The 15950-nt window shown below is 47.5% G+C and overlaps 1 protein-coding gene across 6 annotated transcripts in view; it reads left to right on the plus strand.

Annotated features, from left to right (window-relative positions):
- cdh12a (cadherin 12a) overlaps nt 1–14347 on the plus strand; it is a 32348-nt gene extending 18001 nt beyond the window's left edge. For all 6 annotated transcript variants that reach the window (XM_081723319.1, XM_027001228.3, XM_081723320.1 and 3 more), the window contains 7 exons: nt 655–842; nt 6248–6501; nt 7256–7392; nt 8795–8916; nt 10685–10799; nt 12051–12305; nt 13230–14347. In XM_081723319.1, coding sequence (XP_081579445.1) covers nt 655–842; nt 6248–6501; nt 7256–7392; nt 8795–8916; nt 10685–10799; nt 12051–12305; nt 13230–13780 — 1622 coding nt within the window. In that variant the 3' untranslated portion in view covers nt 13781–14347. The remainder of the gene's footprint in view (nt 1–654; nt 843–6247; nt 6502–7255; nt 7393–8794; nt 8917–10684; nt 10800–12050; nt 12306–13229) is intronic.
- Nucleotides 14348–15950: the final 1603 nt, after the last annotated feature.

Raw genomic sequence — 15950 nt, forward strand, 5'->3', positions numbered from 1 at the left:
TTCCTCAAGCGACTTATGAAATAAAATAGCTTCGCGACATTACAGAAAATGTGCCGGCAAATTGTGTCTGCAAATGTTCCCCCATCCCAAATTCCCCAACTCTGTCATCGTTTGCCATTGGGAGGGGGCTTCTATCCGCTTGTACCCTGTTTAACAATGCATTGGACTAAATCTTTCAACAGTTGTACATTTGCCGTTTGTTTAGCAAAGGGAGTTGGAAATGAATCTGAAAAGGAGTTTTTGCACGGATGGGTTCGCATCAGGATTAAAAGTCGAATGAACATGCGCAGCTGCCAAGGGCTAATATTTGGATTGTTAAATGCTGCAATTTAGAGCGCAGTAGCGTCACGCGCACCAAGGATCAGTTCTACGCACTGACCTGGCATTTCTCCGAGTCGTATATCTACAGCGGAGTGTGGTTATGACAGCCGGCACGGTCGCTGTACACAAACACAGACAGCTTGGCGGATTTGCAGACGTGATTGCCATGCTCCCGTGCTGTTGCTGGAGCCGTTAAAGTGATTAGCAGATAATTAGCCGTAACCACCTCTACAAGCATACGCTCGTTTGCAAGGGTCTTTAGGTCTCTTGTGCTGATTTGTTGATGATCGGTTCCTCTCTCTAAAGCATGCTTTGCTGTGAGTCCCGCTCCAGGCATCTTTCACCTGCAAGTTCCGGAGTCGGCGCACGTCGCTTCCTCGATAGGGAGGGTTAAGGCTCACGATCTGGACTTGGGGAAAAACGCAGAGGTGGAGTACAGCATCATCCCGGGCGACGGCAGCTCCACTTTTGACATCTACACTGACGAGCACACACAGGAGGGCGTAGTGCTGCTGAAGAAGGTAAAAAAAATCCCCCATTTAAAACTGGTTATTTTTGTAGGATTGTGACGTCCAGTGTTTTGTACTTGTGGAACAATTTAATGCCTCTGTTCAGTTAATAAAAGCTAATTTGTGACAGTTGACATTAAACAGACTAACAGAGTAAAAGTTTAAAAAACTGCTCCTGTCCATGTATGACTGTCTCCATTAAAATGAGAGTGGTCCGAACGGATCCTGGGTCAGGGTTTATACTTGACAATAAATGCATGATCAGGCCACATACAGACTAAGAGAAAACTTCCAACAAAAAGCGAACCGACTAGTGTTTTCTTTCCCCACATGTGTGCACATAGTACTGATGACATTAGGCCACCATGCACCACGTGACCTTCATATACGTGTGTGTGTGTGTGCGTGCACCCCCAAGGGGAGGACCTCTTATTACAACACACCAGCCTCACTATTCTCTGGGAATAATGCATTACCCGTCATAAAACTGATAACGCGCGACCCACTCTGTGCCACTGCTCCCTCCAATCAAAACCCGGATCCATCACCTCGTATACGTGGGCTGCGAGTACTCTCAGGATATCCCTGCCCATGCTTAGCGCATGGGACCAGCCGCAGTCGGTGCGTGGAAGAAATCCGTTATTCGAGGTCTGGCAGAGGAACGACTGAACAATTGATCCAAGAATGGATCGGCTTGTGTCTGCCTCTCCTGCCTCTCAACGAGATGTGACAGGAAGACGGGTATGCATGCCCGCTCACGTCCACGGCTGTGCACGCGGCTCGGCGATTAGCGTGGGGGGAGCGTTCTCCAGTGGGTAGAGGGGTTGCTGTGTTATTGCCAGGAGCTGCAGAGGTCCCTCTCGACAGGAGTCTTCCACATGGCAATCATCAGTTCTCTGACACGCTGGCCATGGTCTCCTGCACGTCTTACTGCAGATTTCACTCCTTTCCGTTTGTACTGAGGATCGTGGTGTAGTCGTGAAATATACAACTGCGCTGTGTGTATTGGTGTAGCAGTGCTTGATTACGTTAAGAGAAGGTTTAGGTTTGATCAACAAACAATGGTGATGGCGCTTCTGTCGTCCCCGTGTCACAGGAGGGTGCTGTACCCTGCATTCGGCGCAGTGTCTCCTTTTGTCTACGTTTTTTTTTTTAAACCTCTTTTCCCTTATTCCCTGAGCTGCACTCAAGCGCAGGAGCAGCTGTGGCATAGGACAAAGTCACACAGTCCTTACGCGGCAGAATGGCTCTGCCATATCCACTGACCCAAAAAGCAGCTGCAAATGGATATGCGGAATCCTCGGCATGGCGCTCGGGAGAGGTTCAATGATGGAGCCCCTCTCCCGCCTCCGTTCTCCAGTCCTGGACACCTTTCTCTCCCGTTTGGTTGTTATTTCAACCACCTGACCCCTACTCCCTCCCCATCCCCCAACACCCTCCCCTGCCCCCAGCCCGGTATTCAGGGACCTCGTCGAAATGTCGAAGAGGTGCATTATGGGATCTCTCCTGGCTTTAGGGACTCTGAAACGGGACAGAGCTGTAAGAGGATGCTGGAGAGTAAATGGGTTCAAAGGGATAATCGGCTGTTCGAGGCCGGGCTTGTGGCATCAGCCCACCTCGCCGAGTGATTGTGTGAAATGAAATGAGAGCTCTAAGAGGCTCTCTCGGGCTGATTTAGTGAATAACATGTTATTGTAATGCCTTGGCGTGAGGGCCGTCCGCCGTGGGGAGCACTCGCTGTCGAGATGATGAGAAAACGGGGAGACAGAGAGGCATATCAGCGTGCCAAGCCCATGTGCCCCCGTCTCTATCTGCCTTTATTAGTTTGATTTACACGTTTCTTTTGCCTTCATTAGGGCTGCTTTGTTTGCAACCGAAGCACTCAAGTTTTGTGTCAAGGAACACCATCCCCAGAAACCTCCCGAGCAAAATGAGCTTTTTCGCGCAGCGTAGCAGAAGTAGGAATTCATTAATGATTGGCAATTAGTGTGGAAATTAAGGGTTTTGTGAAGGCGCTGTATTGAATAACAAATCAATGAGTCACCTTCCTTGACATGCGTCTGATTGCGGATTCTCTAATGTGAGGTGGAGTGAAAACGGAAAGATGAACTTTGCTGCTCCGGGTCTCCACAGAAGTTTCCAAGGGAGCAGCAGAGTAGAAGGAAAGAGCGCCACCTAAAGGCCCAATTTCCCCTTTCACGGATTTAGCCATGACTAAAAACATTCTAGAATCTTTGTTTTGTGGCGGATATCACCAGCGCTCCCAGGGGCATTGGAGCAGCAGTGTTATGTCTGGAATGCCACATGCATTGCAGATTTCTGTACTTTGATGTGTGGCAGTACATTTATGTGCATTTTGATCATTCTCAGAGCTCAGGTGCTTGGTAGGAAATTTGATCCAACTCAGAGGAGAGGACACATAGTGACGTACGTGTGTGTGTGATGTCACAGTACACACTGATCTCTTGTTCTCATCCCTCGTGTTCTGATGGCAGATTATAATAATCTGTTGGGGTTTATTCAGATGCTTTCACGTGGGTGATTTTTAGATGAGCATGTACATATTTTCAGCCTCAAATTTAAAACAAGCAAACAAAAATAAAAACGAGCTTTTCTAAGATACATGCTGAATTTTATTTCACATACTGTGGTAAGGTATAATAATTATGATACAAAAATGAATTTGAAAATGAATGTTATGCTTTGTCCTCTGCGATGTCAAAAGGGAATAATTCTACCAACGAAGCATGTTCGCAGTCAGGCTTTATTTAAGATAGTGATTCACATCGCTATTTTTGGTGCAAATCAGGCATGCGGAGTTGCCGTGCGACCGGTCCACCGCGCTCTTTGGCAGGGTTTCGGAGAGGCTGTATCAGTGTGAATCAGGGGACAACCTGGTCCGCAGTTGTGACTCACGTCTGCACCCGGCAGGGAGCTGGGCTGCCAGACGGCTGTCCGTGTGCATGCGCTGGTTGAGACATGGGCGGGCCGCACAGTTCCGGTGAACAGACAAGTGGATGGTGGCACTCCAGACACGGCCCTGATAATCCCTCCCCTGGCTAGAACACCTCCGGCTGGCTGTCTAAACCAATCAACCCCTCAAAACCCCCCACCCCCACACACAAATTACGATTGATAGGTTTACTGCAAGACATTGTGCTGCATCACTGAGCTGTAAGAAGACCAAGATGATAGTGCCGTGTTTATCAGACCAGTTGCTTAGTAGTCTCCCTCCGACCCATCAATCCCAACAAGAATTTTCCTTTTCCTCAGCTAATAGAAAGTGTGAATTTTCTTCATGGTGATTGATGGCCATGGTTTTGCTTTCATTTAGTGCTACCGTTCTCGTTCCGTTGCTCCTTACAATGATTGGCTCCTGAGGTGAGAGTAACCGTGTGACACCCACACGGCGCAATCGGTGATCTTGATGGAGTGGAACTTGTAACGAATCATCCCCCTGTGATTCACTAAGAGCACAACTCCTGCAACTAAGGAGTGGTGAGATTTCCTCAACTGCAGGCCTTCTGCCTAAAATTCAGTTTTTTCGACTGATTATGCAGTTTAAGCGGATTAAGTAGTGTTATATTCATGGTTCGACTGACTGAGAGCAGAAGGCTTCATTAGAGAACAAACATTGACTATTCTTATGTTTTATCGTGAAGGAGGTAAAAATAGGCATCTTTAATGATAGATTTCAGAAAGTCAATATGCCTTCGTGATATGCAATATTTGTAAACCCGCTCTTAGACGCTGGAGTGTGAGCTCTAATCAAAGGGGCGTAATCATGCAACATCTCACCTGAAGCTGTTAAAGCAAGCTGGTCTCGTAAACCCACCCTGCTGCATGCCGGCAACCATTTCCATATCAAAGCGGACTCTCCTTGTGCTCGACACATCCCTCTACTTTATATTTAAAAAAAAAAAAAAAAAAAAAAAAAAGGTGTAAGGCCTGTGGTGGCAGTCCGGAGCGCCCTCACATGGCTTCCGAGGTGTCCCTGGCTGGAGGTAGCTCGGTGGAAGGTGGTTTTTGGGACTTGCGCTAGGAGGTGTGTACACTCTCGTCCCTCGGGGCGACCCCTTTGTCTCACCTCTCTGTCTTTGGCCGTACCGAAAAATTTTGTCGGGGGGGTGGAGGGCAGAACAGTAGTCAGCAACGTCAACAGTAGCGTTCTCCAAACATATGGCCTCTCAGGAGAGTGACTCACTCACTTTCTGACAGCCGCGCTGCGACTGACTATCTGACTGCGGGTGACCCCATGGAAAATATGCGCGAGGTTTTAACTCACGGTGTTTAGACAACAAGTCTCTTGTAAAGGGCATAGTCCCAGTGCCAGCCTCTTTTGCAGCTCTTTGCGAATAAACAATCAACTCGGCATGATTTTTGCTGATATGATTTGCTGCAAGCATTTGTTGCACCGTTCTGCAGGGCCTTCTGTTAGCTGAGTCAGCCCAACGGCTGTGTGAAGCAAGTACATCACAGGGCTCCGGTTATACAGTGCTCTTGAATTGTTTTGTCTTTCCTGCCCGAAGACTTTAACGTTAATCATTTGTAGCGTACTTTATCATTTATTTTGTAACAAAGCATGAAACAGTAAATTATTTATGGTTAAAACTCCCATATGAAGTTCAGATAGAGGCTCCTCATCATATTGCATTCCATGCAAGTCCTGAAACAGTTTATCCGAGGGCTCTGGCAGAGACCGCCACAAGCTCAGTGCGCCATGCCCGGCTAGTCTTTTACATTTCTCTCTCACACTTTTTCGCCCCTACCTCCCTCTCTCCTTCTCCTCCTCCCTCTCCCTCATTCTCTCTCCCATTTTGTAAGTGTGACTGTGCCAGATCCTGCCTTTTTCCACGCATGAAAGAGCTGGGTTTTTTTTCCCTCTTCCCCTCACTTTCCCGCCATGTGGCATTACACCCTCCCCCCACCTCCACTTCCCTCTCATCTTGGTGGGAGACCTCTGTTACCGAAAGCTTTTGCCGTTGCATCATGGCTCAAATGAGGCATGGTCGATTTCAAATTGCAGGAAGGTCAGTCAAATAAGGCCATCTGAATCGGAGAGTTCACAGGCGAGATTTTCGCAGTTCAATTACGAGTTGCTTATTGGTCACACGCTGGCCCCTCAGAAACGCTTGTCTTATTTCACACTTGCAAAGTCACAGTTGTAAGCATGCAATTACTGTTATGTTCCAAACCTTTTGCCTTCATCTTCTACCCACTGCCCTTTCCTAGTCTATCATCAAAAGGGAGAATAATGCATATTTTAAAAAATGCTACAACAAAATTCCTGAAAAAATGAAGGAAATATGCGACAGATAAACAATAATGGTTAGTCCATGATATAGGCTGTACCTCTTTCTGCCCTGATCCCATCCCTGTAGCATAAACTCTGCTCTTCCCCCCCTCACGGGTCCTAGCCGCTGGACTATGAGAGCAGGAAAGTGTACAGCTTCAAGGTGGAGGCGTCCAACGCTCAGCCGAATGCAGCCTTCCTGCACCCGGGTGCGTTCAAGGACTCGGCCACGTTGAGGGTCAGCGTGCTGGACGTGGAGGAACCGCCGGCCTTCAGCCAGGGCTCCTACGGCATGGAAGCGTATGAGGACTCGCCGGTGGGCAGCATCATTGGGGCGGTCACCGCAGAGGACCTGGATGCAGGAGACAGTCCCATCAGGTAGGCGGGTATGAAACGGGCATACACACACACACACACACACACACACACACACACACACACACACACACACACACACACACACACACACACACACACACACACCTGGACAGGCATATGTAGATTTTAACTCCTTACATTCTGAGTGACTCTGTCCTGATAAACGTTGTGTGTGGTTTGGGGTTTAGGGCGGATGCAGTGTAACATTAAGGGATTGCCCCACTTTTTACCTCCAGGTGTGTGTGTGTGTGGTGTGTGTGAGTGAGGGTAGTCTGTGACGTGCTGGAATGTGTGATGTGGTACAGAACAAAAACTTGCCTTTTTTTTTTTTTTTTTTTTTTGCTTTAAGATGAATATTTCATAGCAGGGCACAAATGGAGTTGCGAGTTATTGATTGGGAGTTATTGATGATGACTTGGTAGCCCGTGGTCCGTGTTTAATATTTCACTATGGCACATTAGCTCTTATTCTGCTAGGAGGCTGGATTACAATAAAACACCGGCTGACAGCGTGCAACACACTGACCTAACAGGATTCCATAAATATGGAATGATGCTTTTGCCTACGCTTATCCACTGTGGATCTGCTCTGCTTCGGATTCCGTTTCCCCCATCAGATCTCTTGTGGAAAAGCTTAATCTGTTGCATTAAGACGTTGAACCAGAATGGTTTCGTATGCTGATGGTGACAGTGGGGAGGTTTTTGATGGGCACTGTAATGTTTGTTGTGCCCGTGTCCCTGTGTCTGCTTTGAAGATATTCCATTGAGTGGAGGAACAGCTCGGAAAATTACTTTGACGTTGACCCCACCGAGGGCACCATATCCACCCGTGAGGCCCTGGACAGAGAAAAGACAGCAAGACATAACGTTACTGTGGTCGCGACTAAAGTTAGTAAGTATGAGAGCGACACTGAGAGAAAAGTGACGGCATAGGAGGTGTAATATGATCTGAGGTCCATTAAACAATGAATTTGCTGCTAGACTAAATTGCTTTAACGGCATTCACATTCATTACAGTTCACTCAAGCAAATGTTTAAGCGATCATGATATTGCCACCTTGTGGACGATAATGGGAACTGCAATACGAGGTTCTCACTGCCACCACAAACCTGATTCCTAAGTTTTGGCGTGGCTAGAATTTCACTCTATCTGACAAATCTCCCCAGTTATGTCTGCAGTTCAGTGTGAAACTTAGTGGTGTATAATTGTAGGGATTTGAGTTGTGGTGCTTAATTACCCAACCCTTTGACGTGCGAGAAGCATATTTGTCTCACTCCAAAATATGCCAATATTTGGAAGAAGATAGGGGAATTAACATCACTAGAGACAGGTCAGTGTAGGTTATGAAAAAAAAAAAGTAAATATAAAAGTATATGCCCCTTACTGCTAAAGCATAGCCTGCTTTGTCAGAGGTTTACTTTACGGCTATTCATACTTTGGCGTTCGGCCTAACAAGCCTGCCCACCAGAAGTTGGATTCTTTTTATATATATATAGCATATATAAACCTATGACCTATATCTGACAATTAATGCTAGTTTATCGTAGCATACCCACAAGTTAAGCAACAAAAAAATTAAAGGCCCTGTGGATCAGACCTATACCCAACAGGATGGGTATAGGTTTATGATAGACTACTACATACAGGACATTGCAACTTTTCCACTAAATGGTTTGCTGCAAAATGAAATCAAACATGCCAGGAAAGGGTACTGATGCAACCAAAATACAAATGGTCAGTTTTATTCCAGTTCTGTGGGAATTCCTTAAGGTACACATTCCCAGCTGTGCCTACCTGTTTCCTCAATGGGTTTTCGGCAGGAATGTCACATCCTGCTTCCTCTACATAATTGATGGTGAATTCTGTAGGAGGGTTTTCACAGGGCTAAACCCCAGGGCTCATTGGGGTAAACCCCAGCCTATAGCCTCCTTCCTCCTCACTGTCTTTGGGTGCTGATTACAGTTAGGCAGTGTAGTCCAGACTGTACTGTTCATGAGTTCATACAGACTCATCATGAGTTCAGATCGACAAGACTGATTAATCATGTTTTAAGATGAGTGATGTGATATTTTTTAAACTATATTTAAATTTAAACTAAGCAAACTTTACATATTCAATGCAGCAAAAAAAGTCATTGAAGCTTGCAATACCAAAACAAATCAGGTGGTGTCAGTATTTTATGCTCCGGTTTTCCTTTTACTAAGTGCAAGTATGAATTCCATCTGCCATTTTGTGTAATTCTCAGTACATCTCGCATCTTGGCACATGGACACTGTCTGCTTTGATCTTTCAGACAACCCTCTCCTGTTCAGTCGTGTTAGCGTCGCAGTCGACGTGCTGGATGTCAATGAGTTCCCTCCGGAACTTTCCTTTCCTTATGAGATGTTTGTTTGTGAAGATGCAAAAGTAGGCCAGGTAAGTGTGTGTGGGTGTGTCGGGAAAGCAGCATCGTCAGGGAGAAAGACTGTCTGTGTCTCTGTGTGTGTGTGTGTGTATGTATGTGTCTCGCCTATGCTCTCCTTTGAAGCTGTGCTGCTCTTGTTCAAGGCTGTTGTGGGTAAATGTGCAGGAAACGCACCTTGATCTCCTCTTTTTTCATGAACGAGTGCCACTCTCTCCGAACTCTCGGTGGCGAGCCTCTGGAGTGTGCACGTCAGAGAGCCGGGAAGCACGCCTTTAAGGAGCTGTTAGAAACGAATCATTCTGACACACGGAAAAGGAAAACACTTTTCCTCAGGAGCCGGATATAGAAAATGCTGTCACCCACCCTTCTGAATTCCAGACTGTTTTCCAAACCGAACTAAATTACTGACATTTGGTTACCTTTGGTCTCCACTCCTCCTAAAGACAAATTTACACCTACTCCACTCTCCACCTGCTTCCCGGCGCCGAACGTTATGAAAAGTAGCAGACTCTCCCGCACTACAGACTTACCGTATGATGACGCTGACGCGTGAAACTCTCCGCTGAGAAAATCACTGCTGTGCTTGATAAAATCACATAAGGCCAATATTCGCAACCATGCCTCTAGCATGCCGGTGTTAACGCAGTCTCGCGAAGTGTCCATCACCCAAAGAATATACCTATACAGTGTTGGTCTCGTGGTAAGAAGCTGATGGCAGATAACTGTGTTCTAACAGATGGGCTACAGTTTATAATTCCCGTAATTATGAACCGTGAGATAGATGTACCCGGTGAGTGAAGATGTAGGTGTTTCTAATTAAATGGATGGAAAGTGTATATCCAGGTGTTGTCATGAAGCCGTTCCTCATGGCAGGTGTCGGTCTCCTGTGTCCCGCCCACATCCCGGTGTACACGGCCTTTAAGCCGATGTTGCATGTCTTGGCACAATAGTGTTTGTGGGAAACCCAGAGGATGTGGATGGAACTGGTGAATTGGAATTGGACCAAAAATAGGATGGGGGTGCGGCCTCCCTCTGGGAGCAGGCGTATCGTCGCAAGGTTAACGGTGATCAACATTCCGACAGTTTAGCAGCTTTGGCCAGTTCGTTGCAGCCTATTGCCATTCAACTTCGATATGAGATTTGTGGGGTGAGTGAACTAGGGTGGGGTTGTGGAGAGAGAACAGCGACATATAGACCGTCTCCTCAAAGTCGTAGTCAGACGCCGGTGAAGTTTCAGCGCAGGAAGTCTGTTTTCCGTTCTCACCACAAGCCATTTTATCAGTACAAGAGTTGTCCTGTACCTGAGAAATTGCTTTTCCTCGAGAATTCATTATAGAACCACATATACCGATACACAGATGAGGATTTGTTTACCTGGAGTTAACAGTTTCAAATGGCATTTTGTACAGAAGTGTAATTCAAATGCATAAATGAGGCTCTAGACTCAAGGTGACGAAATCTGGTTTTAAGCTCCAGTTTCTTTGCTTATACTGATATTTCCTGTGAAAAACTCAAATAGGAAATGAACCTTATACTCTATTGATTTGGGAATACAGTTACTTTAAATAGCAATAAAACAAATCCATCTGGAATGACCTATATGTTTCCAATGCATTCAGAATAAATGTCCATTGCTCAAATGCACCTGGAATAAATGCATATTAATGAAATACGTACACACTAAGTTTTAAGAAACAAACCTTAAAATGTGGCTTTAACCCTTACATGTGTAAACGGTCCCACCGTTTGTCTTATAAAGCTGCCTTAACTCGTATGTAGGTGATCCGGGTGCTTGGTGCTACGGACCGAGACATGCCTCACACGGGGCACCGATTCTTCTTCAAATCTCCCAAAGACATCAGGAACAGGAACTTCACCATCAGAGACTACGGAAGTAAGGAGGCCCTATATTAGCAAACCCTATCCATCATTGACATTAAACTCCACATGTTTCTTGTTTTCTCTTGTTTTCTCTTTTCTGACATGCAGGGTCACATAAAAGGTTACAAAAGTAAGAAGCGTCTTCAGAGAAGAAGAATCGATCAGTAAATCAATCAGCTAATAAAAGAAAAATACATGCTTTTAGTTTTTCACACAGCTGTGTTAGGTTTAAGCCATGTTATTACTAAGTCTACAACTAATTAACCCCATCCGCTTAGTTAGAATACTTTGTGTGTATGTATGCTTATGTGTATATATATAATATAAATATAAATAATGTGTGTGTATATGTCATTTTTATTTGTAGATAATAGCTAAATCCCCTACTCGTTATGCGAACAAGCTCTTGCGCACGGTTTTTGTTTAATCTAAAATAACCTTGTGTAACGGCTGCGTGGGCTTCATGGATGCTCACGGCGTGAGCCGGTGCGGCCGCGAACTAGGTCCTGCAGTTCCTTGCACGCCTGTGTAAACACCGCCTGGTTTGATTTCCAGCCCCTGTCGAGAGCAGCCAGCATGCTCGCCCAGGTGGGGGTGGCTGGGGGAGGGGCCGACCTCCCACACCAAGGTGGCCTCATCTCTAAATGTTAAGCATGGTAGCTTCAAACAGCCCTCCTGCCGTCAGGCCTCCCCTCCGTCCAGGCACAGCGCGGCCGTGAAATGCTTTCTGTTCAAGGGCACTCCAGGCGAGGATTGGGCTGTAATGGGATCTGAGCCAGTCCGTCCGCCGTTGAAAAACCGGAGAAACGGTGCCTTCTCCAGCGGTTGACACTTGCGTATATTGGAAGACATCTTTTTAAAAAAAGGCCCACTCCTGCCAGAGCTAGCGACTCCCGACTGCAGATGCAGATCTGATTCACGGAGGCGTAGCTCCCAGAGGCAGTTGCTCGAGCAAATTCCTTCACACGGAGCTGCAGGAAGGAAAATTTGACTCTTCCTGCCTGCCAAAACAAGCTCTTCTCTGAACTGCGGTCCTCTAAGCAGATTCAATGTGAACAGCCTGTAACAGATTTAGCTTTCTGTCATATTTGGAACCTGTGCCACTTTGAGTCGAATAAGAGGCCCGTAAATCCTTAATTCTTAGACATTAAAGCAAAGCTGATCACAGATATTGGACTCACGATGAAGGTTTTACTGGTAACCCTGTTTGATGTACTGTGACCCTCAAACAGGTGCGTGTGTGTGTGTGTGTGTGTGACTGCAGACAACACAGCAGGGGTTGTGACCCGGCGGGCAGGCCTCCAGCGAAGCGAAACAAGCGTGCACCTGATCCCCGTGGTGGTAGAGGACAGCGGCTACCCGGTCCTGAGCAGCACGGCAACGCTGAGCGTGCAAGTGTGCCCATGCACCCGTGACAGTAGCAGCACTGCGGCCTGCGGAACCAGGGCTGCCTTCCTGCCAGCAGGGCTCAGCACCGGGGCGCTTGTGGCCGTACCGCTCTGCCTGCTTGTCCTGCTGGGTGAGCTGCTATGCTGCGCTAATGCATTAGCGTGGGACAGCGTGAGGGGGTTCACCATGATATGCTGTCAGCTGTCAGACAGGGAGAGGGAGGGAGGGAGTGAGCGAGAGAGAGGGAGTGAGCGAGAGAGGGTGTGAGTGAACGAGCGAGAGAGAGAGAGAGAGGGGGAGCAAGCAAGAGAGGGTGTGAGTGAACGAGCAAGAGAGAGGGAGAGGGAGAGAGAGGAAAAAAGAGAAAGATTCTATTCTTTATTTCTTTCTCAACTTTTGCCAGAGAGAGCATTTATGATGTGTTTCAAAATATATTGTGTTGATGTTATTGTTAGTGAAATTCACACAAGGTAGTAGTGATATTCTGGTTTTGTCACTAGGGGGCACTGCAGTAAAAATAATAGCTGTATGTGACAATGACCACACAACTGGAACAGGACAAGTAATGTGCAAAAATCTGTCTGCTTAATTGTAGTCATGGGATTATCTTTGCTGCATTTCTTTATTTTTAAAATAATTATAATTAGGTCTAATTTGTTGGGCTTCTTAGAGACATCTCTCTGTCTGTTTCGCTCTCTCTATCGCTCTCATTCTCTCCCTCTCATCTCAAGTGTCTCTAAGGGGGGTAGATAAAAAGTCAGATTGACTGCCTCTTCCGCCCACCACAGAAGTGCAGCTCTGCGACAGTAATAAGCTGCTCATCAAACCAGTAGGCCTGCCACATATGGGCTGCCATGGTGATCGGGGTGCCATGGTGATCAGGAGGAAAAACAACTATTGGCCTCTCTGGAAATGACCACCAGGGTCTCTGCCAGCTTCGTCTGGATCTGTCTGGGGAGGAGGTGGGGTGGGGGAGGGTTCTCTGTCTGTTTCAGCAGCAGTATAAGCTACCGTATGCCAGTGGAGCTCACATGTGCCGTCTGCTCTGTTGCAGCGACTGCTGCGCTCCACGTGGCCCTAAAGTGCCACAAGAAAACGGGCACGCTGATGTCATCCGAAGAGGACGTGCGGGACAACGTGATCCACTACGACGATGAGGGCGGCGGCGAGGAGGACACCCGGGCCTTTGACATCGGCACGCTGCGTCACACCAAGGCCGCCACAGACACGCCTCCGCGGGGGGAGACGGGGTCCAGGCCCCGCCCCCCGTCCCTGGCCGGCCCGCCACCCGCTGACAGCGCTGACCTCCAGGCGTACATCCAGCAGCGGCTACAAGAGAGCCACAGCGCCACCGCGGCGCCGCCTTACGACTCCCTGGCTACATACGCCTACGAGGGCGAAGGCTCGGCAGCGGGTTCCCTGAGCTCCATTGAGTCTCACATGCAGGAGCCCGAACAGGACTACAGCCGCATGGCACTCTGGGGGCCACACTTTAAGACCCTGGCCAGGATCTTTAGCGGGCCTGAGCCTCAGGCCACAGATCCACACACGGGAAATAAACCCGTTCGCCCACAGACCGAGGGTTCAGAGGAGGGACACGCCTGATGTGATTAGATATTTGGCGAATCTCTGCGAAATGCCAGGACGTTATTGATTTCAGGCATAACATTCAAACTGAGACTTTTATGGCAGAGGAAAGGCATGTCCCCCCCACCCCCCCGGCCACATGCCCCCATTTTCTGTTTTGAGCGAATTCCAGTACTTTTTTTTTTTTTTTGACAAATCCAATTGCATCTTAAGTTCAGCTTTATATCTGTACTTGTCAAAATCAGAGTATCAATAAATCCCTTTTTTGGGGGGATTCTAATACACCCCTTTGATATTAAAAAGTGCCTCAAAAACTTGTTCTTGTTTCTTTTCTCTTAATTATAAACATACACACTCCTAGAAGCCAGGAAAGGCTACTTATAGCATGGCTCAAATGTCAGACTCTACTGAAAAACACCTGACCAATTGGACCTATAATCAATGAAAATTTAAAACCCTCTAGCCATCTCTGGGTAGGATGTCTTGTTATGAAGGTGACCAAAGGGAATGTGTGACTCTTGTCTGCTGTTCTACCACACGGGCTGTTTCTAGAAAATTGTGTCTGTAATGAACTGAAGCTGGGCATTTCGGGTAATAAAGCTGACATAAGACCTGCTTGCATTTGCAGTTTGTGTCGGGCTGAGCAGCACACACAAACACGCCTCTTATCCTTCCTCCAACACTCCCACCTTAACGAGCCCAGGCCGTTACTGTGCCGCAGCGCTGGGCCCTGAAGCGAGGAACCGGCTGACCACATCTCTCGCTGGCTTCGTTGGGTAGGACAGATGGGCTCCCCATCCTCCTCCAGCAAACCAGTCAAAGGCAGCGTGGGCGCTGCAGGCAGAGCAGCGTCCTCCGAGTGTGCGGAGTCGCGCGGACGGTAGTTTTATGAGCTGCGCAGCAGCCCGCCGGCATGCAACGTGATGGAGCTGTTCCCTTTCAGACTGGTGAAGCATGCGACGAACTCGGTCTCCAAAAATGGGATGTGGACACCAAGGAGAGGAAACGAAAGGCCAAATCTAAATGGCTCGGTAAAGCCCCTCTCTAACCCCCAGCCCCTAGACTTGGTATTTTCAGTATTATGTTTGCCAAGGTGTTTCAGGTAGCTCTGCGGGCTATGTTTTGTAAACAAAAATGGATGAGATGTAGCCCGGGAAACCGTACAACTTGTGCCATTCTGATTGGGTATTGCCACTCGTCTCCCCTTGAAGAACTTTACTGAACATGTCACATTGGCCTCCTCTTATTTCCAGGTACGGTTTCTCCAATTCCAGGAGGGATCCTCTTATTCCTGTTTTATTTTAAGGGTGATGTCATGCCTCTCACTTTATAGATCCCCCTCCCCCACTCTCCTTTAATGCACTACCTCCAAATTTAAACGGAAATGTCAAGTGGATTCCAAATGTCAGATAGTACATCAGGTTCTTTTGTGGTGAGCCAGGTAACTCTCATTTCAATGGAAGCAGGATAATTACAAGCTTTTGAAAGATTTCACCTCAAGGCAAAGGACAATAATGGGATAATGTTCGTATCTTTCCAAATTCGATCTGCCCCCTACAGGAAAAGCATCCATCCTTGCTGTACCTGAGAATAAAGATATCAACTCCAGATTGTAAAGAGCATGTGTACACACTTTGCATTTGCATTCATTTAGACCTGACTGAGAGACACAAGACTACTCCCTCGTTTATGTGCCGTGCAGCTCTGCGTGTCTGCCACAACCTTTCGCTTGTTCACTTTGTACAAACTGGCATCACGGTGAGCTTGAATGGAGCACTTAGTATGGATCAGTTGGTGCACAGCTAACAGCAGGAAAGGCAGCCTCTCCGAGTGTGACACCTGACAAGCAGTAACATCCTCGATATAAATCATCTCCGTGGAAACCCGGGGCTGAGTTCACCTTACAGTTCACAGGCGTTCTGCCCTTGTGCCACAGCGCGTGTCCTGTGAAGGTCGGGCAGTCAGTCGCCCCGGAGACAGTGAGAGTGAAACATCATCCTGTTGGGCTGGTTCAACACCCAGCTCACGTCATCCTTTTGGGCTGGTTCAACACCCAGCTCAGGTCATCCTGTTGGGCTGGTTCAACACCCAGCTCACATCATCCTGTTGGGCTGGTTCAACACCCAGCTCACATCATCCTTTTGGGCTGGTTCAACACACAGCTCAGGTCATCCTGTTGGGCTGGTTC

Source organism: Electrophorus electricus, chromosome 11 (assembly GCF_041902795.1).
Source record: "Electrophorus electricus isolate QZ-2024a chromosome 11, ASM4190279v1, whole genome shotgun sequence".
Taxonomy (NCBI): domain Eukaryota; kingdom Metazoa; phylum Chordata; class Actinopteri; order Gymnotiformes; family Gymnotidae; genus Electrophorus; species Electrophorus electricus.